We start from the raw sequence: 25248 nt of genomic DNA, 5'->3' as shown, positions 1-25248 counted from the left end.
AACCAGAAGCTGGGTGAGTTTTCTGATTGGTAGGTTATTGAAAATCTGACTGCAGTTTTCTCGGTCCTTGTTATTTGGCTTCCTTGTTGAGTTTTTGGTTGTTTGTTTTAACGTGAGCTCAATCTAATGCCCCCAGTCATCATCCCTGAAGAACAGCTTTCCCTTAGGAATCTGGATTGAGTTAGGGAGGGCATCTAGTTGTTTTTTTATGCTTGAACATGGGGAGTACTTGAAGCCTAATTTGTCTTCAAGGCTAATATTTTCTTTAATCCAGCTTTGTGGGCAATTGTATAGAGGTTTTAAATATAATCTCCCTTCTGTGTCCACTTGTAAATTTGTTCAGAACCCAGGAGACAAGGTGTAAATGGTCTGTACTGTCTAAAACCTCAACAAGATATGGATGGCCTGGCACTTATTATCTTCAGCTCTTAGTCCTGGTATCAGGGTGAGCAAGGCAACTTATGGCTACCAGAGTGGCTCATTTTGCCTGGGGATAAGGGGTCTTAAGATTTCATTCAGAATGATTTTAGTGGTCACAATAAGATTTCAAAGCAATTCTTGTTTTCTAGATAGAAAACATTTATCCCAGCATTACTGGAGTTTATCTACTGTGTTTTATGATGCATTTTGTGCAGGAGAATCATAAGACTTTTAAGTTGCAGAGTTCAGCCTCCCTCCTCAACTGTGAAATTCTCTTAGATATCTCAGTTGGTGCAGGCTTCAAGGAGCCACCCACAGTGAAGAGGACTCACTTTGTCTCTGGGCAGTTGATTCCATTTTGCACAGATTTCACTTGTGATAAAAATCTGTTGCATAATGAGCTGAGATGTGCCTCTTCATAGTGATGGATCTGAATCTTGTTCTTGGGAAGCTTTATCAATTAGCCAATGTCACAGCAATGTTGTATGAGCACTCAGGAGGAAAGCAGTGGCAAACAACAACAGTAAGCATTGATTCTTATACTCGCTGATCAGTGCATCGATTGCAGGTTGACTGATGCAGGTTAGATATGTTGACCACATGGTTGTGCCTCTTGCTTTCAAGTTGCAGAGCTTGGCTCTTTACCTGTGGATTGCCTGTGTATGTTACTTCTTGATCCCAAGCCAATTGGGACATCAGCTTCTTATCACCAATAAAGTAGTGCCAGAAGGCAAGCCTAGTTAAAATGGTACCTTTTAACATCTATGTAGCTTCTATTCACAAGTCACATAATGGAGCCCAGTGTCAAGAGCTAGCCTCTGATTCTACAGAGGAGACTGTGAAGCCAGTGCCAAAGGACTTGGATCCAGAGAGGTGTAGAGAACAGGAGACAGTTTCTACTTGTCACAGAAGCTGGAAAGAGGCTCACTCAGGTCCATGGCACAGCTTTTTGCATGCTTAGAAGCAATTATAGCTGTTAGAAGCAGTTATATGTTCTACCAATAGATACTTACTGTTAATACGAGTCTCTTAAGTGCTTAGAGTGCCATTCACTTTGCATTTCTCCTCAAGCATCTTATAGTTGGTTCTCACACTTCTGGGAGGTGGATATATTTCTTTCTCAGATATGCTTTATTTGTATATGGTCTCCTTTGATATGGAGTCTCCTACACTGAGTGCAGAAACCCAGATGGCATCTGTCCATACATAAGACCCTTCCATATTGTAGCTTCTGTGAGGCTATTTTCCATCCCAGTTCACCTGTAGAAACTGTGGTTGACTCCCTTCTTGGGTTTTTAATCCCTTGCTTCCTTCAAGGTCCTGCTCTTTAGTGATAAGCAATCTATTGGGTAGAAATGCTTCCTGTGTAGTACCATCTAACACCTCATTCTTCCAATACCACTGTGAGGAGGGATTTTAACCCTAGTGATGGAAGTCCTCCTCAGACCCTAAGAGGGGATGTGGCTTACTCAGAGTCAACCTAACCTGTCACCTAAAGGGACTTTTTTCCCTACCTCCCTACTAGGTACCATGTATGGGTGTGACAAGTTTTCAGAAGGACATCTCTCTTTGTTTCTGTTTGCTACCCACTGTGGGTCTCTAGGGTCCTTCATGATGGTCAACAGCTCTGGAAGGGCTTCAGGCCAGAAAGCCCATCTTCTTCTGCCGACCCTGAAGGAGAACGACACGCACTGCATTGACTTCCATTACTACTTCTCCAGTCGGGATCGCTCTAGCCCAGGAGCCTTGAATGTCTACGTGAAGGTCAACGGTGGTCCCCAAGGGAACCCTGTCTGGAATGTGTCTGGGGTTGTCACCGAGGGCTGGGTGAAAGCAGAACTTGCCATCAGCACCTTCTGGCCTCATTTCTACCAGGTATGACACTCTAACCTTGCTCTCTTTCTAGCAGGTAACAATTACGTATCTTTATTCTTGCCTTTCCTAGAGTGGATAGGCCTAGAAAGAACCCTATTTGTTTACTCATTTGAATAACTCATGCTGAAGAGGCTTTTCCAGGGATGCAAAGGTGACCCAGCATAGCCCCTGTCTCTCCAGAGGTCTTCAGGAGGGGACCAATGTGTAGACAGTGCCAGCATAGCCAAGTTTATGTGGAGGAATGCAGGCCCCGGAATCCCTTACTAACTCCCAACTGGATTCCACACATGAAAGGGTTGAGGTTCAGAGAGATAAGCCGACTAGCCAGGTAGAGGCTTGTGAAAACACAGAGCCAATGTAAAAAAGAAAGCCGAGAGGTCAGAGCTCAGAGATAAAATCTTACCTCCTGCAGTGCTCCTAGCTTCCCCGAGAGAGAGCTTCTTCCTGTTTGTCTGTCTTTAAATAGTCTGTTCTGCCTTCTCATTGGTTGTAAACCCAACCACATGACTGCCTCGTCACTGCCTGTAAGTACCGCCCTCCAGGTCTTAAAGGCATATGTCTCCAATACTGGCTGTATCCCCGAACACACAGAAATCTACCTAGCTCTTCTAACCACCACGCTCTTGCTATGGCTCTAATACCTCTGACCCCAGGGCAACTTTATTTATTAACATAAAATTAAAATTACATTTCAGTACAAATAAAATATCACCATATTTCCCCTTTTCTATTTTAATAAAAAGAGAAAAGGCAAAAGGTTATAACTAACAAAAGAAAAACTATATACAAAAGTACAATAGCTATATACAATATATACAAGTAACAAATACCTAAACGATGTCTAGTCCATTTGTATTTGACAAATCAGAGAAAATAATTCCCTTATCTATCCTATTTTAGTAAGTCCAAAATGTATCTAATTCACTTTCTATCCTAATTAATCTTCAACTATAGCTAACTAATCTTCAACTCCCTCAGAGACCCAAGAAGGAAATAATATTAGCTAACAAAAATAAAAGCAAGAAGTGCACAAAAGCAACTTCCAAAAATTTTGTGAGTTGACAGAAACAGCCAGCTGCCTGGACAGTCACCTGAGGTTTCTCCGCAGTGTTGGGGCATCATCTTCAGCCTATAGGCTTATCGTATCTGACAGACTCATTTGTGAAGTAGGTTGTACACAAGGTCAACAGTTCAACCTCACATTGGGTGAGAGCAGTCCATGTACCAGAAACACCTGAATTCCACTAGTGTCATGTCATGATTCAGGATTTTAAATTCTGGAAATTGTTGACAGTTTTTGAATTCAGCTTTTGAATCCATATGCAGTGTGCCAAATTCAGCCAGAATGCTGAGGCTATTTAATTGAAGGGGCAATAGGGTAGTGTCTAAGAAGACAAGACAGCAAGACCCAATTTGGAAGATTGAATTAAGATAGACTAGAAAGGAGGGCAAGACGTTTAAGATATTTGAGAAAGTGATCATACAGGAGATGGAACATGAGAGAGTGAACGATTTTGAAGAATTTTGGAAACTAAGGTCTCTCTCTTTTTTTTTTTTTAACTATTGTTTGTTTTTGGTGGTTCTCCCCATGCCCACTTTTTGGGACAGGGTCTTACACTGTAGCCCAGAGTATCCTGAACTCACAATGTATCCCAGGTTGGCCTTGAACGTATATCAATCCTCTTGCCTCAGCTTCCCAAGTGCTAGAATTTCAGGTGTATGTAACCATGTTCAGCAGAAACAAAGTCCTTTGAGGATATCTTTCAGATGAGATATACAGGGAAGGAACTTGCAGAGCATGTAGCACATGGGGGTTTGAAGGTCAGGCTAACAAGCCAGTCCTGGAGCAGTGATTCACAAACTACCAGTTGGGAAGGAAGGACCACTCTCTCCTAAGTCATTACAGACAAATACTTTTATAAGCCACACTAAACTATGTTGTTGTGATGCCAAATTGTTGTGTCTGTTTGAACCCCATTCTTGCTTGCCATACTTATCTCATTGTGGATAAAGAGAAATGATGCAGACCCACACCATTCACAGATTGTTTGCAGGGGGCAACTCCAGACAGGTGTAAGCCAAAATTATTGAGAATTTTTCTTTAAAAACATCATTAGTTAAAATGTTCATATCATGGAATCAACCTTTGTTTAAGTGTGCAACCTGGTTCTTTTTCTAAGTAAAGCTACTGTATTCTGCACTTACCAACACCACCCATTTTTAGAACATTTCCTTCATCCAACAGGCACCCTTGGACCTAGTTTCAGTCGCCATTCCCATTGATGGAAGTTTTCAAATAAGAAAGTGCCACCACAAATCTGCATTTTGGAGACATCTTCTAGTGTCTGAAGCAGAAGATAGACCCAAGGGTGGCAGATGAGTGGCCAGGGCTTCTTAGATGGCCCTGAGTTCCACACCTCGTTTGTAGTTCTTTCAGTCTGTCAGTGTTAGGAACATATTTCTCTACTGAGCTTGCCTATTTACATTAATGAGGCAGTTTCAGCCCTATTTCTGCTTTGCTTTGGCAACTAAAAATCAGAATTTAATACTCAATTACCTTCAATACTTAGTCTAGATTTTTACCACATCTATTTCCCATTTTATCTTCAGTGGCTTGTGATTTGTTTTTAGACTGACAGCATTGTCCTTTCTTAGGCATTTCCTGTAATTCCTCTAGAATTAGAGGGGAGAGAATGATGATGATCATGATGGTGATGCTGAGGGGAAGATGACGATGATGATGATGATGATGATGATGATGATACCTACCATTTATTGAGTGCTTATGTTATAGGCACAGTGCAAAATATCCTTTCAGAAGTACAGAGGAGAGTCAGGCAGAGCCTGGAGTTGTGGTAATGAGTGTGGACTATACTCATTATGTATCAGGTAAAGCACTTACTTCCTTTGTGAGAGCAGCAATGTCTTACCAAGAAAAGTGGCTAAAAAGAGAATATAATGGTTTTAACATGTGTGTCATTAGCATTGGGACTTTTTTTATTGTAGATGTTTTGAGAAAGGTGCCTTTGACCTCATTATTTCTTTGTCTTCTTTCCCCTTGTAAAGACGTCTTTAAGCAGTACCAAGTCCACAAACCTTGATCTGGCATTCACAGTGTCAGATATGTTTTAGAATTCACAGTATTTGCAGTTTACAAGGTGATAACATTTGCATTCTCCATGTGTTCTGTAAGTAACACCCATCATAGGCTCTTCATGGCACACCAGAATCAAGTGTACAGATATCCTGACCATAAAATTTATGCATATTCACAAGTTGTGGTGTAAATTAAGGCTGCATATGGTGTCTGACCAGCTCAGCTTAACTTTTATCACTAGTTTACATTATCAAATGCCTGTATGACATAGCTTGCATGCCAGATATCTATGTTGCTTTTAGGGTGTAGCCCCCTGTTTTGTACCTGCAGGGTTTCATGGATGAGGGGAGTTCTTCTTGTTCTCTTGGAAAGAACTGACACTAGTTGTTTTATGAGATGCTCTTTGGTGAAGGTGAAGTGACCCAAGGTTTGGGAAAACTATGTTGCATCTCTATTTAGGAAATACAGCCAGCCAAGTAGGGTTATAGAGAGCCAGAAAAAAATCTGTGTATTGGTATTCAATCTACTGTCTGCTTTGGAAGTTTGACCTTGACCAGTCTTTAGCATGTGACCCTCTTAGCATAGAGGTAATATTCTAGGGAGTGGTGTCCCAGTTTCCTGATTTATCTGAGATAGCCCTGGTTTACTTGTCTTGTCTTGGTGAATTGTTGAGCATCATGGGGACCATTTGGGATTTCTAAATTACACAGTGCCTATGTCCATAGAGATTTAGAGCATGTTTGTTGGCCCACGTGGTTTTTGCTTATCCCTATTGTACACCAGACAGAGAATGGTGGGCCTTAAAGTGTCTGTCATCACCTAACTCTGCTGTTGTGCCATGAAAGCAGACAGTCACAATATGTAGATGAACAGATGTAGCTGTTCCAGTCAAGTTTTATGTATAGCAATGGCTGATGGTCCAGTTTTGGTTTCCAGGCCTTAGTTTGCTATGCTCTGATATGGATGAGGCTGAGAAATATATTACAAAGTCCAACAGCGCATAGTAAAGCATTGACAACTCTCAGGCCACAACTGAAATTCCTGGTCTCCAGAGTATTCTCACTGGACTGCTGAGTTTAAACATCTGTTGTCTCCATAAACTCACGAATACTCCCACTGAGGCCTCAGGCTTCAGTCAGGCCTTTTTAGAGCCTGCTGTGAGTAGATTTAGGATAGGGTCATGGCTTGAAGTATACTAAACAGGACAGTTAACCCAGAAATGGGACTGTCCCTCCATTTGCCCTCTTCTTTGATGGAGATTGAGGAAGAAAGGACATTTGATGAGCCCCTGTCCCTCTGGCCCTGTGGTATGCTATTTCTGTATCCCATGTCTCTGTGCAGAAGCTCCCTGTTTTCGGTGGCAACAGATCCAGTCTTCTAACGTAGGGGATATTATTGGTAAATCAGTTTCCCCATCATCCTACCCACATTCACCAGCTCTGAGCTCTGTGTCCTGTGTTTTGAGGAAACATTTTGCCTATACTGGGAATCTGCTGCTCTCTAGTTGTGTGATGTCACCTGCGTTTTGTCATCTATCATTTAGGATCGCAATGGTCTCACATGTAAGATAGAAAGAGGAACAGGTACCAGGATAGGTCACTCTGTAGGTTAAAGTTGATCCCATATGGGGAGACATGTCAGGCTTGAAGTTATTGGAAGGAAGTAGGACTGGAAATAGAGGGAAAGAAAGTGGAGGGAGGAAGTCATCACTGAAGAATGATACAGCGTTGTTGAGCTTGTCTTCTGTGGCCTCTGTGCCTTTTCTTAGGTAAGTAGCCTTACCAAGAGACTGCCAAACAATTTCCATCCTCCTCCATTCCCTTTGCTCTGAGCTTTGTGAGGGCAAATCACTCATGTGTTGAGAGCAGTGTCATGGAAAAAGCACGTGTCACCCCGGTGCACACTCAGCCATTTCTGGCCACAAGCACAGCTGAGCACACACAGACACCTAAATTCCTATGTCTGCCCAGATTCAAGCACGGGAATACACACACTCATGGGTAGAATAATGAGAAAGGGGACCCCTCAAGAGACTCTAAGACAGGAGCAGAACGGGTTTTGAAATTCTCCAGACTTCAATTCTCAGACTTCAGTCCTGTGTGTAGATCCTGTGGACTGAGTCAAATTTGGTTTTCAGCATTGCTGGGTTTTGAACCTTATGGGTCTGTGTATTCATTTATTAAAGTCATATTTCACAGTCCTAAAATTGACTTTAGCTCTGTAATAAACAAAAATGTCATCTTTCATATTATTGGACTTTGGAATACTGGGCCTTCCGAAGGGCCCCAGGTGAGAAAAATCCCTTGGCAGCCCATACCTCCCACTCAACTCCTGCCTGCTTCCCCTGGAAAGCTAATTCAGTGCCTGTGAAGCCTTGTGCTTCTGGTCTAGGCCTCTTTCCAGGTGATATCAATTCAATTTCATATTTTAGTGGCTCTGAGTTTTCCCCAATATTTAGGGAAAAAAATAACACTATTACTAACTTTTCAGCCACCTGCCTGCTCTTCTTTCCATTTCCTGCTTAAGTAAAATGACCTTTTATTTGGCACTGAAAAGTGTTCCACAGACCCTTGAAATGAAGGACTCACCTGATATTGGTATACGTGTCCTCAGAGCTCAGTCCCTTTCTCAGGATCTACCTGGCATCTGGCACTTTAGGTTCAGTATGGACAGTGACAATTGAGGCGATTTTGTCACAGCAGTTCGCCCTCTATCCTACCCTTTGACTCCCACCCTATCTCCTTTCCCACACTCCATCTCTATTATGCAGCAAATGTTCCTCCTCCTATAGAGGCCTCTGTGAGCTGGAGTGGGAAAGAATGTCCCTTGATTGTACTCTAAGCAATCTTCCCCACAATGCCTGTAGAGCACTCTTCCTAAGAGGGACTCTGATAAGTCAACATTTTTCTCTTATCTTTTAAGAAATGTTTGCAGCCCTTTGAAATTTTTGCTGCGTTTTCTGCAGAAGGATTGCAGAAGATCACAGAGAAACCCTGGGTCTCTTAAGCCGTGACCTGATATGTTCACATCCCTCCCCAAACATACACATCATGATTTTTTTTTTTAAGTCTAGTGTAATCTTCTCTGAGTCTTTCCTGGGAATTGCATCCAGGCTTTGACTCTGCACAGAGGCAGGTTTGAATTGGTTTGTGTAAGCCCGCCCCCCATACCTACATCAGGAGATCTCCAGCAGGGCTTTAGGCAGGGATGTGGTTGACAGTAGGTTCCATGCAGCAGCCTTGAGGCTGTGGAATGTCCTTCACAGAGCTTGAGATAATGGGATCAGGCTTCCCACTATGGTCTTAGCACCAGGGGTCCCTGCTTCTTTGAGTGTCCTTTGCCCTTCTAGGTGTGTAGCCTACTTCAATATTTCACCCAACTCTACCCCTTCCCTTCCTGCTCCTTGGAGACACCTATCTCTAGAGTACTCTCAGGTCTACCTCCATCATTTCTGTTATTTTCATGACCAAAGATACTCATTATCTCTCTGTTCACAGCTTCTGGGTGGGCCTTTCTTTCTAGAGGATACTGGCATCCTCCTTTGTGGTGTCTGTACTTAGAAAATGCCCTGGTTAAGATCTAGCCAATGATCAGCACCTCCTATACCAATGCAGAGAGGTGGAGCAGTCATCACCACACAACCCAGCAGGAGTCTTCTAAAATATCTCTGAACATCCTCCCTGACACTTCAGAAATTTGCACTCAGAGATTAATGTCTTTTCTAGTTTATCTTTCGCAATTTTCTTATTGAAATAGCTTGCCAGATTTTTGTGGGGGTTAGGGTAGACTATTCATTTCTTTTTTTGGCTGTCAATAATTCTTTGGAACTCCCCAAATAAAAAGGATATACTTATTTTAACTGGTATGTATATTACATGTCTTGTTCTCAGGTTGTCATTTGATTTTCGATTTTTTTCAGACTCTTGTTAACATAAGAAACATCTACAACATCATAGTCATTAATATTCGTTGTATAACTTTTAAGAACTTGATTTTAAGTTTGTTATTATTTTATAGTTTTAGGAAATTTGGTTACAAAAATGTATAAAACAAAACCTATACAAATTTTATTCACTGGGAGACTTATTGGTGTTACACTATAATCTAGCTTATGATCTCTTTATAAGTCCTTGAGCATTTGGACAGAAATTTTGCTTTCTCAAAAATATTCATTAACACATTTAAGAAAAAATATATATTTGTTGTATTGATTTTTCTATTTGATTGACCAAAACATAGATCAAAGTCTTTTTTTTCTTTCTTTTTTTTTTTTGACTTTTTTTTCCCTTTTATTTTATTTTACAATACCATTCAGTTCTACATATCAGCCACGGATTCCCTTGTTCTCCCCCCTCCTGCCCCCCTCCCCTTTCCCCCAGCCCACCTCCCATTCCCACCTCCTCTAGGGCAAATCCTCCCCCAGGACTGAGATCGACCTGGTAGACTCAGTCCAGGCAGGTCCAGTCCCCTCCTCCCAGACTGAGCCAAGTGTCCCTGCATAAGCCCCAGGTTTCAAACAGCCAACTCATGCAATGAGCATAGGACCCGGTCCCACTGCCTAGATGGCTCCTAAACAGATCAAGCCATCAACTGTCTCACCTATTCAGAGGGCCTGTTCCAGTTGGGGGCCCCTCAGCCTTTGGTTCATAGTTCATGTATTTCCATTCGTTTGGCTATTTGTCCCTGTGCTTTATCCAACCTTGGTTTCAACAATTCTTGCTCATATAAACCCCCCTCTTTCTCGCTAATTAGACTCCCGGAGCTCCACCCGGGGCCTAGCTGTGGATCTCTGTATCCAGATTCCTCAGTCCTTGGATGGGGTTTCTGGCACGACTATTAGGGTGTTTGGCCATCCCATCACCAGAGTAGGTCAGTTCCGGCTGTCTCTCGACCATTGCCAGCAGTCTATTGTGGGGGTATCTTTGTGGATTTCTGTGGGCCTCTCTAGCACTTTGTTTCTTCCTTTTCTCATGTGGTCTTTATTTATCATGGTCTCCTATTCCTTGTTCTCCCTCTCTGTTCTTGATCCAGCTGGGATCTCCTGCTCCCATGAAGGGCGAGGGTCGAGGGATAGATCAAAGTCTTTAGATACTATGTTCTCCCCCCCCCCCATCATCATTTTCCTTTCAAGTTTCTTGTGTTGAAGGACTCTAGATGCAACTTTTAGTGGTAAATTTAGTCTACTTAATGGTTTATATTTTTCAGTTTGGTTAAAAGTCTACTTTGAAACAGTCCCATTATTTTTTGTAACAATTGTTTTCTGTTCACTTGCATTTCCCTTATTGTGTCTTTGTTCCACTCCTTATTTGTAAGGTTACTGAGTTATTCTGTCTTAGGTGTTTATCTTACAGCATACAATTAGACTTTGATTATTTAGACAGTCTGGCTGTTTTCCTCTATTTTTACCCATTTATATTTATTGTCAAAACAGAAACATTTTTCTTATATTTGTCATTTTTTATTTCACAGTATGAATGCTTTTTCTAATATTTCTTTTGAAATATATTTGCTTTATATACTCTGTTTTAATTTTTTCCCATGGACTTCAGTTTTTCCATTGAATTATTTAAACTCTCTCTGTCTCTGTCTCTCTGTCTCTCTCTCTTACACACACACACACACACACACACACACACACACACACACACACATACACAGGCATTTGGTTCTTTATAGAAAGACTTCTATAGGTTCCCCCTTCTGCAGGATGAAGGAAAGATTATTCTTTTATCTCTGTATGCTTTTTTCAGGTCATACACAATCCCATGTGTTAATTCTCTCTGAAGGTCTGTACTGTTTTAGGGAAATGCTTTTCAAGAGTCGTCATTGTGCAGAAGCAACTATGTTGTATGTCTATCACTCCCCCATCATTTCCCAACACTCTCAGATTTCATATTTCATGGATGGATCTTATCACCAACGAGACTGCCTCTTCACAGCCATTACCACTTCTCTTCCTGCTCTCTGAGTATAACTGTTAGAGCTCCAGGGCCCACTGAGAGCACTGACCTTTGAACCCACTGGCCTGGACAACATGGTCCCCTATAGAGATTTCCTATTGATCACCCACTTTATTGTTCAACCACAGACTTGAGCTGTGTAGTAGGGACAGGACAGGGGGTTCATTTTGGAGGTCCTTACTGTGGTAGATATGAAAAACAATTACAGGCTAAATTAAACACCTGCACTGATACCTGACTGGCTTTGACTCACAAATGGCTGCTTCCCATGACCTATCTAATAAAAGAGATGGAAAAACAGGGGCATATTTGAGCAATTCTACTAGGGTAGAATCAAAAAGAAACTGAAGATAAGGGATGAAGTTGAAGTAGAAGCTCATACAGTTGTCCAGGTCTCCAGCTATGATGAGTGGGAAGGCTATAGCACTGTATTTTAGGAGGAATGGCCCGTTGGGTATTAATATGCTCAGAACTGTCACACACAGAACATGTGAGGAAACTTCTTGATTGTCAGCTGATTAGATTATGCTGATTAATGTTCTGATGAAAGACACAGGACACTGAGCTGGGCTTGGCATTGCCAGTGACTTGGCAAGGGCTGAAGGGTGAGTGTGTGCAGTCAGATGGAGAGGAGAGGAAACACAGTCTCCAAAAGGATGGAGACGGAAGAGTACCTATAAACTCATGACAGGATGGCCTCGTATATATGAGAAAAATCAAATGTGAAGTATCCTCTGAGCCCAAGTAGAGACTGGGAAAGAGACAAGCTGCGAATACTGACAATTGCAGAAGCATTGTCGAGTTGTAATAATAATTATAGTAGGTATTCATTGAGAATGCCATGTGTCTAACATTCTCAATAGGATTTTAATTCCCTCCACCTGAAAAGTTACCTAATGGGGTAGATATTGCAATTATAAGTGCAGACACTAGGGCTCAAAACAAGGAGTTTTTCTTCTTTTTTTTTATCTAATTTTTTATTTATGTATTTTATGTGTATGAATGTTTTGTTTACATGTACAAGAAGAGGACATCAGGTTCCATGGGAATAGAGTTATAGAAGGTTATTAGCCACAACATGGTTGCTGGGAATTGAACTCAGGACCTCTGGATGAGCAGCCCATGCTCTGAACTACGGAGCCATCTCTCCAGCCCCACCATCTTCATTCTGAAAATAAGAGAGAATTGTGGGGAAGTTTCTTCAGGTTTAGTAATTAGAATATTAGTGTCTCTAATGAAAACAATCTGAGGAATATTTGTGACTGACTGGGATTTTTATACTTAACATTTTGTGGTGGAAGTAAGGAAATTGTAGAAATGGTTTTATTAAACTACTAAGAATTGTGATTGAAATACAACTGGCCACAGAGAAGAACTTACTACAGAGAGGTAGTTTTTCAAGAATAGGAAAAGCTAAAGCCATTTATATATGTTAAGGTCGGAGGGAAAAGGAGAGGGCCTGGAAATACAGAGTAGCAAAGGAAAGCCCAGAAGAGCCTAAGGTTCTGGAAACCAGCAGGGATCAGCCAGGTTCGAGGGTTCTGAATTACTTGCAGAGATTGTGGTTGGTGTGGAGGAAGGATAAGTTTGTGGGTAAGAAGTGCAGAGTCAGCCCATCCCTGATCTTCTTGAAGCTGTAGTTCCTTCTGGGATTGGGTGAGTGGATGATGAAAGGAGAACATTGGGTAGGGGTTGTGGATGGAAAAGGAAGGTCCACAATCAGCCTGGTGAGGTTCAAAAAGAGGTGTAAAGGAATTAGTTTCACAGAGGGAAATACATTGGTGATTAACCAATATGGTAAAAGTAGCCTGGGCTTGGTGAGAATGTAGGGAGGTCTAGGTGAATGGCGGACTCCAGGGAAGTACAGATCCAGGTACTGTGTGAGTCTAAGGAACAGATGAAAGAATCGTGAGTTGGGAGAGGGCTGTAGGGTAAGAGTCTGACAGAGCATTGCCAAGTGTCATGTCCAAGTTCGAGAATGTAGCTGTAGGGAGTGTGAATTAGTACTGTGAAATGATCTGGCCATGGTGTTCACACAGATACTCATTCCTCCTCAGTGAAGAGAGAGGGAAGGCAAGGGAAGCTTAATTATTAAATTTTTGTGGAAATAAAAAGTTTTGGTAGGAGTCAGAGTGGAGAAAAGTTCTTGCTTCCTTCCACTCCTAGATACTACCAGGTAGATCGCTGCTAGTTCCTAAGAGGTGTGATGAAGATGTCCAGGAAGCCTTAGGAAATGGCTCAGCCAGCAAAGTGCTTGCTGCAAACACAGGGACTTGAGTTTGATCCTTAGCACCCCTGTAAAAAGGAGGCAGGTTTTTAGTGGCACATTCTTGTAGTTCCAGTGCTGGGAAGGTGTAGACAGGCAAGCTCTAGGTTTATTGGAGAATTCCAAGCCAAGTGAGAGGCTCTACCTCAAAAAAAACAAGATGGGTAGCACCTTAGGAATGACAACAAGAGGTTGATCTCTAGCCGCCAAACACACATACAAATATACACACTTACACACACACACACACACACACACACACACACACACACACTCAGGAAGCCCAAGTTGACTATAGAGTCACATCAGGATCAAGTCTCTTTGGCTTACACTGATTTCCAAGACAATAAGGAAATTGGGCTGTTTGTAAATAGTTCCTTCCGTAGTTCATTTGAAACCACAATGAGGGAGGTACTGATGGGGTCCCAGGGTCTTATTCAAATTGTTTGTTGTTGTGGCTAAGTGTTATTTCTGAAATCCATTCAAAATGTTCCACATGGCTGGCTTCTACTGCTGGTCACCAGAGTGTGAACTTTTTGCCTTGTTTGTAAACCCAAGTCAACTGGCAGCATGGCGCACTCTCCTAACGTGAGGCATTGTTGGCTGATTCTGATGGGAGGCTGACACAGAAGGGGACTGGGGGCTCTGTGACTTCTTCAGGTAAATGTGGACAAATGCTTCTGTGAAACTGACATCAGCCCTGTGTATTTCAGGTGATATTTGAATCCGTCTCTTTGAAGGGTCATCCTGGTTACATCGCTGTGGACGAGGTCCGGGTCCTTGCTCATCCATGCAGTAAGTCTATTCATTTCTCCCAACACATCCTTTCTCCGTGCCTGACTGGCTAGTCACAAGGATGCAATGCCCCTATTCATTCAGCACAGAGCCATCTCACTTGCTCTCTTTTAATCCTCCAAAACTGCTTACATACCCAGTGCAATCAGTCCTGAATAAATCCATAATTTTGCTGGCCCGTTCAACAGGCAGCACCTCCAGGAATTTGCAGAGACTGGCAAAATAATTCGTCTGAATCTCTCTCCATTATTAAGGGAGTGTAAAGTCCTGATTGTTTATTAGTGGGATTCAGACCACTGAAGTGGAAGAATTAGGGGCCTTTAGATAGAATCTTCTGCAATTGTCTTAAAAAAAAATGAAACAAGAAAAGAACATTAAACATGAAGCAAATTAGCACATCCTTCACCCACAAGGAAAAGGACTCCAGAGCTATTAATTCTTTACAAATAATTTTAAGTATACTTATCAGCACTGTGTAGGTGTAGGGCGAGATTACCATGGTTAGTACTCATGGGACAGTGTCAAGAGTCCTCAGTGGCATTCCACTCCTTCTTGAAGTTCCCTTCTTTGCAATATTTAGTCAAAGACACTTGAATGTGTCTCAGCAAGGAGCCACACAGCTCCTGCTTAGCCAAGTCCTGGGTATAGGCAGTTGTGCTGATATTATACCTTATAGGTATATGATTGGGAGACTAGAGTCTGGAGATGCATAGGGATCATGGAAGGCACTGCCAGAGTTGTCTGGGATGCCAGGTCCTCAGTTTGCAAGTGTGGAGTCTTAGATTCCTATCAGTTGCTTGGCAGCCATTTAGTTCTAGATGACTCTTGGGATTTCTCAACTCTCCCATGTGACCAAGAGACATTGAGTTAAATATATTTTAGCAGGCTAAAGTATCCATGGCAGGCTGACATTTTAAAAATCTTAATTTATTCTTTGAAAATCTCATACAGGTAATATAGTGTATCTTGATTATGCCTATGTATTAGTCCCCTTTCCGTTCCCCCTGGATCCCACATTACATCTCTCTCCCAGCTTCATGTGCTCCCCCTCATTGCCACTTGCTTCCTTGCTTGCTTATTAATTAATTATTTAAAACCCACAGATTCTAATTAGTGCTTTCCATATATGTGCGGCTGTTGAGTTCACCCTTGGGGCATAGGGAACAGCCAGTGGTCCACACCTAAGGAAAAGAGACACTGCCTGTCCTCACAGCATACCACAGCCGTCAACTGCCAAGAGCTCCTTAGTTAGGAGTGAGGTCTCTACGGAGCCCTCACTGTGTTCTTGCTGAAATTTTTAACTGGCTAGATTTTGTGCAGGTCATATGTAGGGAACCACAGATGCTTAGAATTCACATGTTCAATAGCCATGCCATACCCAAAGGACAGCAGTTCATCCCCTCCCTTCTTGCTCTTCCATTTTTTCCAGTCTCCTCTTCTACTACATTTCCTGAGACTGGGGAGGCAGACTGACATAGACATCCCATCCACAGCAGAGTTGGTTCCTCTTCAAAAATTTTAGAGAATTCTGCAGTGAACTCTTCCAGTGCTGGCCTTATTTTTAGCTGGGAGACTTTTAATTACTATTTCAATTTTGTTGCTCATTATGGACCTGTTTAACTTTTTTTTTTTATTTCATATTGATTTAATTTTGGTATGTTGTCTGCATCTAGATTTTTTCCATTTCCTTTAGATTTTTTTTTTCAATTTAGTGGAGCTGGGACTTTTTAAAAAACATGTTCTTATGATTTTTCTGAATTCCATTGGTATCTGTTCTAATGTCTCCCAATTCATTTCTAATTTTACTAATTTGTGTCTTTTCTGTATTTATTTTAGTAAATTTGGCTAAGGGCTTGCCAATCTTATTGATCTTTTCCAAGAACCACCTCATTGTTCTATTGATTATTTGTAGTATTTTTCTACTCCATTAATTTCAGCCCTGATTTTGATGATCTCTTTCCATCAACTCTTTGGGCATTTGGTTTGTTCTTGCTTGTCCAAAGTTTATCATTAAGTTATTTATTTGAGACACAAATTCTTTTGATGCAGGTACTTACTCTTAGTAAACCAAACTAGCTTTATAAAGAAAAGAGTTTATTAACTCACAGTTTTTGGAGGTTCAAGGGCATAACTCTGGCATAGGCTCAGGTCCATTGATAGCTCGCTAGTTTATAGTGTCTGGAAGCAGAGCAGAACATCACATGAAAACAAACAGGGAATACACACATGCATGTCAAATCTCCGTCCACATTTGCTGACACCAGGATTGAGTTGGTAGTGCTCCACTGCAAAGAACTTGTCCAAGTCTTACCTCATTCTGAAACTACCAATTCTAAATGTCACCCTCAGATTCTACCCTGTAGTGTAAATTCTTATTGGTCTTAATAATAGAAACCCAGAGTCAGATAATGGGGTAAATGCTGAAAGATCAGAAAAGTAAAGGAGCCTCCCACTAGTGAGACTTCTTAACCTCTACTGAATCCTCAGATTGAAAAGCTCCTGTCTCCTCCCACCTTATATTCCTCTCTCTACCCAGCCATATCACTTCCTGTCTCCACTTCCCTAGTGCTGGGATTAAAGGCATGAGCCTCCACTGCCTGGCTCTGTTTCTCTTTTAGACTAGATCAATTTTGTGTATCCGAGGGTGGCCTTGATCTCCTAATCTTCCTGCTTCCTTCTCCTAAGTGTTGGGATTAAAGCTGTACCACTGCTTGGCCTCTATGGTTAACTAGTGGCTTAGCTCCTCACTGTGATCTCCAGGCAAGCTTTATTTGTTAGAGCACAAACAAAATGTCACCACGCTTCCCTCTTTGTGTCACTGACTTTGGGGATTGAACTTTGGTGTGAGTTTGGAAGACAAAGCATTCAAACCACAGCAGTTATGCTATGGGTAAGGGAGCAGCTTACAGCCACCTCAAGAGTCATCATGTGTCCTTACTTATCTATGTGCCTTTCAATACCCCCCTACACACACACACACACACACACACACACACACACACACACACATCTGAGCGTGAGTCTCACATCAGCCACACCGTGTTGCTGTAATGGAAATGGATCTCTTCACTTGTGTTGCCATCCATTTGTCAGATCTTCAATCGTCATTTCCTCCCCACTTCAGGGGAGAAGACTAGTTAGCTTAAAACACTTTCTCTGGAAAACTGTATGGCAAGTCCCAAGTTCCAGACAATATCTGGGGGAACTGGTTCTGATTTTTATCTTCCTTATACCCTGCACACATCTATCTCTTTATGCCTGGACTTGGTCTTTCTTGGTGACACTTGGTTTTTCCCAGTATAATCCAGCATGATACTCTGTCCTTGAGTCCCAGTGCTCTGTGCTTCTTCACTTTCACCATAATACCTTGATGGTCATATCTTGTCCTAGCTTCACTATCTTAGTCATCCAAGTCCTGTTCATCACCAGCAAATATTTTCTTCTCTTTGTTGTATCTCTAGAGAAGAGAATCCCTGGAGGGCATTTGGATGGCTTTCTACCCACAAAACCATAAGGATCATTGGGAATCCTCTCTATTTTTGCTGTGATGTCTGTGAATTTAAGATTCTCCTATTAGCCCCATCCTCCTCCTGCTGAGAAGTGTGGATTGCTTGGTTATAGAATTGCTGAGAGTCGGTTACCCAGCAAATGGGCCATGGGATATAACTCTAGAAGACATGACCTTGGCTTTATTTCTGCATGGTGTATTGTGGCTGTGTTCAACCCCAGTGCTTAGGAGGCTTAAGCACATCCTTGCCAGAAAACACAATGTGCGGCCCATGAAAAAGTAGCTGGAATTGGAGAAAATCACATTAAGGATATGTACAAACACTGCCAGTGTGTGTGTAGTTCTCTGAGGAACACCCACAGCTCATACGTTCAGTTCATTGCTAGCCCGGGATTTTACTCATTCTTCATTTCAACAAGTAAATTATTGATTGTGAGCTGTGTGTTCAAGAGCTGTTCTGGGTATGGCAGATAGTTAAGTAAGAAAGGGTTGGCTCCTGTGCCTGTGGTGTTTGATTGGCAGGGAGTGAGAAGGAGGAAAGAAATTAAGTATCTAATACTAGATAAGTAATGGATAATTGGGATATGGGAAAGTGTTGTGAATATGACAAATATGGGAAGTGGGATTCTTCAGGACTCCTTAGGTAATGTGGCCCTGGGATCTCTCTTCAAAGATGTGATCAGAGATGGGACTCTAACCATGAAGAGGAGTTTGCTTTCTGAGAATTTGCGAAGGTGAGGGGGTGCTCCTAAGAAGAGGAAATAGCAAGTGCAGGAGTCCTGCCTTGGGACACATCTCCATGCAGACCATGTGGCCTGGTAGGTGGAGCATAGCAGACAATGTCCTACGTGAACCTTGGGCAGGTGACCTGGGACCTCACCACTGAGTGGATGTTAGTCTTCAGTGCAGGGAGGTGATTCTAGAAAGGCTTATCCGAGGATGAAATGATTAAGAGTTAATGGTTGTTAACTCTTAAAGGGTGTTGGATGGTGTATGAGTTTCAGTCCCATAGGAAGGGTAGGGAAACTATATGGGAGAACATTTTGGAGCTATGCAAGAAACACTGGTGGCCCGAAGCAGGGTGGTGAGGAGTCAGCCACTCACCACACAGGAAGTGATTATGGAGCTTGTACTCAGTGTCAGGCACTGTTCTGGGACTATGGAACTATAGAAGACAAATTCATTATCTGTCCTCATAGGCCTCCAGTAAAGTGAATGAGACCAAAAACAAAACAACTAAATCTGCAATTATATTCTATGTAGCAGATGGTTTATTGCTTCACAAGGACTGTAGTCCAGACATGCCAGAGACTAGGTGGCTTAAGTGATCATGCTACATTTTCTAATAGCCCCGGTGGATAGAAATTCAAGGTTAAGGTGTTGAAAACTTGGCTTCGGATATGATCTTCCTAGGCTGGCAAAATCTCCCTCAGTGCAATCTCTTGTGCTCTTTTTTCTCTGTGTATAAGTCCCTGGTGTCTTTTTATGTGTCCACATTTCCTCTTCCTGATAGGACAGTCGTTGGATTAGATCGGGGTCTACCCAACAGCCTCATTTTGGCTTAATTAGTTCTTATGAGGCAGTATTGCTAGATACAGATGCAATCTGTGTTTGGGTTTCCAGGAGTCAGCGATGATATGGAGAAACAGAGACCTTGAGAAAGAGACCTTGATGGCTAGCCTAGCACTGGATTTGCGTGCTGGTAGTAACCAGTCTTACTTGATTGGTCAGGTTGAGAGACAGATAGATGTCCCAAAGATGGCTGCTTCCAGATCTCTACGTGTTTATGCTACCTCTGAGGTGGTAACCACAGGCCTTGGAACTGCTCATGGGATTATACATCACATAACCTATGTGCCTCCTTACCTGTCTGTTGCATTGCAGTGTTTTCCCCAAATCCTCAACCTTAGAATTAATTTTACTCAGAAGTTTGTAAGATTGTAACTATATTGAAAAAAATGCATTTCCTTATATCTTCAAATTTTTATGAGTCTCCACTTCTGACCTTCAAAACATTTTCTATTGACATATGACCAAAGTTTGTCAGTAAAGGATTCAATTAATTATTCTAAAAGTTGTGGACAGAGGAATCATTACTGATTTGCAATCTTATCTTCTACCCATTGAAGCTGGCTTTAAATGTTTGCCTCAAAGCTTTCAAAACAGTGACCAAAAGTCAGGCATAATCCTCCAAAGAAATTATTTTCTTTTACAATGGAAAACTTCCCACCCATATTTTATAGCCCATTTAACTTGTTGTTATTCCAAAATTGTTTTGGCCATAGCTACCATCCACTGCTAGGTCTTGGTGTCAGTCATTAGCAGGGCCACTGCAGTTATAACTTCGATAAATGTCAGCACACTGTTCCACTCAGTTTCAAACTTTCTAACTCCCAAGTTGACTTTTAGATTTTTTCCAACCTATTTTTCCCACTATCACAGGGCCATGTCCCTCAGCCCACAGAGCAACAGCAACACGTTTCTAATGTATGTAGGAGCTTTCACTTCAATTGTGTGGCTTCCTGCTGAGCATTGTCAGGTTTAAAGAGCGAGATAAAGGGCACAATAATATGTCTTCAGATGCTACACTGACATCTGCAGGAGCTTAAATGTCACCGGCATCAAGGCATTTTGCCCCAAATGCAAAGCCAGTTTCCTCTTAACCCTGTTCAGCAGGATTCCATTTTAGGGGAACTCAGTCTCAGTGAGTAGTGAGAGGGGGGTGCCTCAAGCCTAGCTGATGGCTGCTTGGGGGACCAAGGTCACCTGTGTTTGGATAAAGGTTGGTGAGTTGACGTTGGTACAATAATTTCATTTCCCAAAGTGCAGAGGCAGAGGGAAGATAATGATGGAAAGAGTGGCTGAAGAGGCCTGGAGTTGGGGGTAGAGGGAGGGTCAGAGAATCCAGGAGCCCCAAGAAGACCAAATACAGGGAAGATTCCAACCAAAAGATACTGATCATGAGTCAGGGGTGATCCAGAGCCTCACAGTAGAGATAAGAGTGAGGACATATGGAGAGACTGCAGAATGCGACGAGAATTGAGAAGGTTCCCTCAGTGTGTGGAGGGGTTGGAGTCACTGCTGGATTTATGGGTTCAGATAGAGGACAAGTGGCCAGTGTGAATTGTTCCAAGAGACTGAACATAAGAGCAACTTCTCAGAGGCCACAAACTGGTGGGACCTGACTTCTGATGAGTTTGGCTAAGACTGAACAGTGTTTTCATCAAACATACTGAAGACTTTAGAATAAGGGACTTCACATAAAGTGTGGACTGTCTATTTTTCTGGGGAAATCAGGTGACTGATAGCTCTGAGCAAAGTACTCCTATCCCTCACCCCATGCGCAGAGCTTCCCTTTCAATGTGGTATGAGGTCTCTCTAGTTCTTCTATTTATCCACCATTCCTTAACAGTTTTCCAACATTGATAACACCAGTCCTTCCTCTGCTTACAACATTTTTTCTTTATTTTGTGAAAATATCTTTCCAAAATTGAAAATGAAAGATGGAGCACGAAGATGGTGGGGTTTTTTTGTTAGCTTTGATTGACAGTGGGGCCACTTTGTTAATTTGCATGGCTGTCTGTTTCCTGTGAGAGTTTGGGTTTGATATCTCTGCTGTAAATCAGAGTCATCAGTGTTTCCCCAAAAATATTAATACCCATGGGCATTCATCAACTATATTCTGAATTTAGAAGGGAGAAAGGAGATGGAATGAAAATGAAAGAATCACCCTAACTGTCGTGCTAGAAATCTCATCCAAAGACTGAGGGAAGGGGATGCAGAGATCCACTGCCAGGCCCCAGGTGGAGCTCCAGGAGTCCAATTAGCAAGAAAGAGGAGGGATTGTATAAGGGAGAATTGTTGAGACCAAGATTGGAAAAAGCACAGGGACAAATAGCCAAACTAGTGGAAACACATGAACTATGAACCAATAGCTGAGGAGCCCCCAACTGGATCAGGCCCTCTGGAAAAGTTAGACAGTTAATCAGCTTATACTGTTTGGGAGGCCCCCAGGCAGTGGGATCGGGACCTGTCCTTAGTGCATGAGCTGGCTGTTTGGAATCTGGGGCCTATGCAGGGACACTTTGCTCAGCCTGGGAGGAGTGGACTAGACCTGCCTGGACTGAATCTACCAGGTTGAGCTGAATCCCCAGGGGAGTCCTTGCCCTGGAGGAGATGGGAATGGGGGGTGGGCTGGGGGAAGGGGGGGAGGAGGGAGGACAGGGGAATCCATGGCTGATATGTAAAATTAAATTATAAAATAAAATAATAACAATAAAAAAGAACTACACTCTTGCTGAGAAGGGAGAAGGGGGTGGAGCCAGAAAGAGGCAGGTGCCAATCAATGACCAAAGAGGAACTATCTCTAACTGTACATCTCTCAGAACTTAACCACTTGCCCCATGACCAGAAGTGCAAGAGGAGGTTGACCTTTGTAAAACTCAAAAGGACATCTTGATTTTAGAGCTTAAACACTCCCTCCTTATATAGGGTGGGTGTTTCTTTCCAATTTAAAACCAAAGCAGAAACAGACATACAAAGTTTGCTCCACTCCTGGGCTGAAGAACTGATAGTTCCAAAATCACTTCATAGAATTATAGAGGAGAGCCAAAGAAGAACAATTTCAAGCAACCAGAGCAGCATGACATTTATCATATTGGTAGATGCAGGAATCTTGAACTTGGAGATGACCAGCAGAAGTAGTCTCATCTGGGCCTTGGACCCATGACACTTTAGCCACAGGGCTCTGACAGTAGCATATGGGAGTATCTGAGCTGTTGTCAGCTGGTTTAAGACCTTGGCAGATGATATATACTTTCTCACAGCAAGTGTCCTTGATCACACTGAAGTCCCTGGGTTTGGGAGAGTCTTACAGGTGGTGGCACATTTTGGTAGACAAGACAGTTCAAAACATCCTCAGGGAAGAGTAGCATGGACTGGGGTTCCTTGTAAAATATTTGGGAGCAAACAGAGAAGCCAGGAGAGTCATCACAGTCCACCCTGAGGGTCTGTTTTCTGCACTCCGAGGCCTGTCTGATGACACCATCATCCCTCTCCAGACCAAGAAGGCAAGAGAGTGACTAGTCCAAAATCGAGTTTGGGGATCAAATGGAACTAGATTGAATTCTTTGTGTCTCTCCATAGCTTTGTTAACTCTTCTAGTTTCATCTCTGTTGTGTGATAAAATGCCTGATAAAAAGCAACTTAGGAGAAAAGAATTTATTTGGCTTAATATACTAGTTTACAATCTATCCTAATCGGGAACTCAAATCAGAGGAGCTTGAAGCAGGTGCTTATACTCACAGTCAAGAACAGAGGGAAATGCATGCATGCATTATTGCTTGCTTATTTATTTGTTCTCAGCTCAATTTCTCTACTTAGAAAATTTAGGATCCCCTGCCTAGGAAATGACACCGTATCTATACTGCGCTATATCTTCTTATTACAATTAACTTAATTAAGATATTCCATAACAGAAAGGGGAACACTTATTTACTGCTGATGGGAATGTAAACTGGGACAACCATTATGAAAATCAGTGTGGGGGAAAATCCATCCTCAGAAGATGGAAATAGATTTACCACGGGATCCAGCTATACCACTCTTGGAAATAGACCTAAAGGACTCTATGTCTTAGTATAGAGGTACTTGCTCTTTCATGCTCATTGTTGCTCTATTCACAATAACTAGTAAATGGAAAGAACCTTAGATGTTCATCAACTGATGAATGGATAATGGAAATGTGATACATTTACACAATGGAATATTAAGAAAAATGAACTTATAAAATATTAAACTGTTAAAAATGAAATTATGAAATTCTCAGGTAAATGGATAAAGCTAGAAACATTGATTGTGAGTGAAATAACCGAGTCTCAGAAAGACAAACATCACATATTTTCTCTCATTTGTACATATTAGCTTTGTGTGTATTCTGTTTGGAATACCCACAGATATTAGGGAATTAGTAAGGAGCCATGGGAGGAGGGGAGCTGTCAAGGGAGGAGAGATAGACCACAGTGCTGTGGGGATTAAAAAGGAGTAATGGAACAGGAAGGGTTAAATTTGGGTGGAGCATAGGAGGAGAGTATAGTAGGATTTCTGTTTGGGTCACCAGCTCACAAATAATCACACAGAGACTTATTAATTATAAAAATTCAGCCTCAGCTTAAGCTTGTTCCAATAGCTCCTATAACTTAAACTAACCCATATTTTTATTAATCTATGTTCTACCTCATGGCTTTATCTTCAATCCCATTCAGTGTGTCTGACTTATTCAGCATCTGGCTGGCTTCTCTTCTTCTTTCCAGAGTCCTCTCTGTGCCTGGAAGTCCTGCCTATATCTGCCGCCTAGATATTGGCCACGTAGCTCATTATTAAACCAACCAGAAGGTGCCTTGCTAAAGACACATCTTCAAAGATTATTCCAAAACAAGACAATTAGAGGAGAAATTATAGGGAGGGAAAACTAACAATGAAGGCCTTTTGAAAAAGTAAAATGGAAACCCACTACTACAGGAGCTTTCTGAAATATATACATAAGCATAAAATAAAATAGTTTTAGCTGGGTGGTGGTGGTGCACACCTTTAATTCTAGCACTTGGGAGGCAGAGGCAGGTGGATCTCTGTGAGTTTGAGGCCAGCCTGGGCTTCAGAGTGAGTTCCAGGACAGGCTCCAAAGCTACACAGAGAAACCCTGTCTCGAAAAACCAAAAAAGCAACAACAACAACAGCAAAACAAACAAACAAACAAACAACTTTTAGGAGAGTTTCCCTGCAAGAGGAGGACAATACCCCAACTAGAGACCACATGTTAGCAAATAAAATCCCCAATAACAGGAAAGGGCTACCTCTCTTTGAGTTGTTGGCCAACAGGGTCCCATAGACCCCCAAAGCATTTTAGGCTATTGTCAATACTGTTGTTTGCCCTCCAGAACTTGATGATAAGATCATAATTCTTAAGACCCCACATACTTGAGTCATGGAAATCAAGCTGGTATTAACCTGGAACCTTACCTCTACTGGCTAGCATTCACAGTGCTGGAAAGTGCTATGCATATACAGGAGGAGAAAATTAATTTAAAAATGTAATAAAAATAGAAAAAATAAAAGTAATTATCAATATTGCACAGCTTTAAACTCTGTAATAGCAAGTGACATGATAAGTATTCCTATTGGTAAAATAGTGCCACAAATGTTGTAAGACCACACTATCACTTTTTGATTATGCCTAAGGCCCAATCCATGAAATGGAAACCATACCTGGCAAAAAACTTGTGGCTAGATAGGTCATAGGACGTAGAGGAGGACCTAATAGTACTATGCT

At 42.0% G+C, this 25248-nt stretch overlaps 1 protein-coding gene across 11 annotated transcripts in view; it reads left to right on the top strand.

The window, feature by feature from the left end:
• Ptprt (protein tyrosine phosphatase receptor type T) overlaps nt 1-25248 on the top strand; it is a 1105165-nt gene that overhangs the window by 366107 nt on the left and 713810 nt on the right. For all 11 annotated transcript variants that reach the window (XM_028868606.2, XM_028868602.2, XM_028868605.2 and 8 more), the window contains exons 3-4: nt 2024-2295; nt 14332-14413. In XM_028868606.2, the coding sequence (XP_028724439.1) occupies nt 2024-2295; nt 14332-14413 (354 nt within the window). The remainder of the gene's footprint in view (nt 1-2023; nt 2296-14331; nt 14414-25248) is intronic.

This window comes from Peromyscus leucopus, chromosome 4 (assembly GCF_004664715.2).
Source record: "Peromyscus leucopus breed LL Stock chromosome 4, UCI_PerLeu_2.1, whole genome shotgun sequence".
Classification (NCBI taxonomy): Eukaryota; Metazoa; Chordata; class Mammalia; order Rodentia; family Cricetidae; genus Peromyscus; species Peromyscus leucopus.
This window is presented reverse-complemented; position numbering and strand designations above follow the sequence as displayed.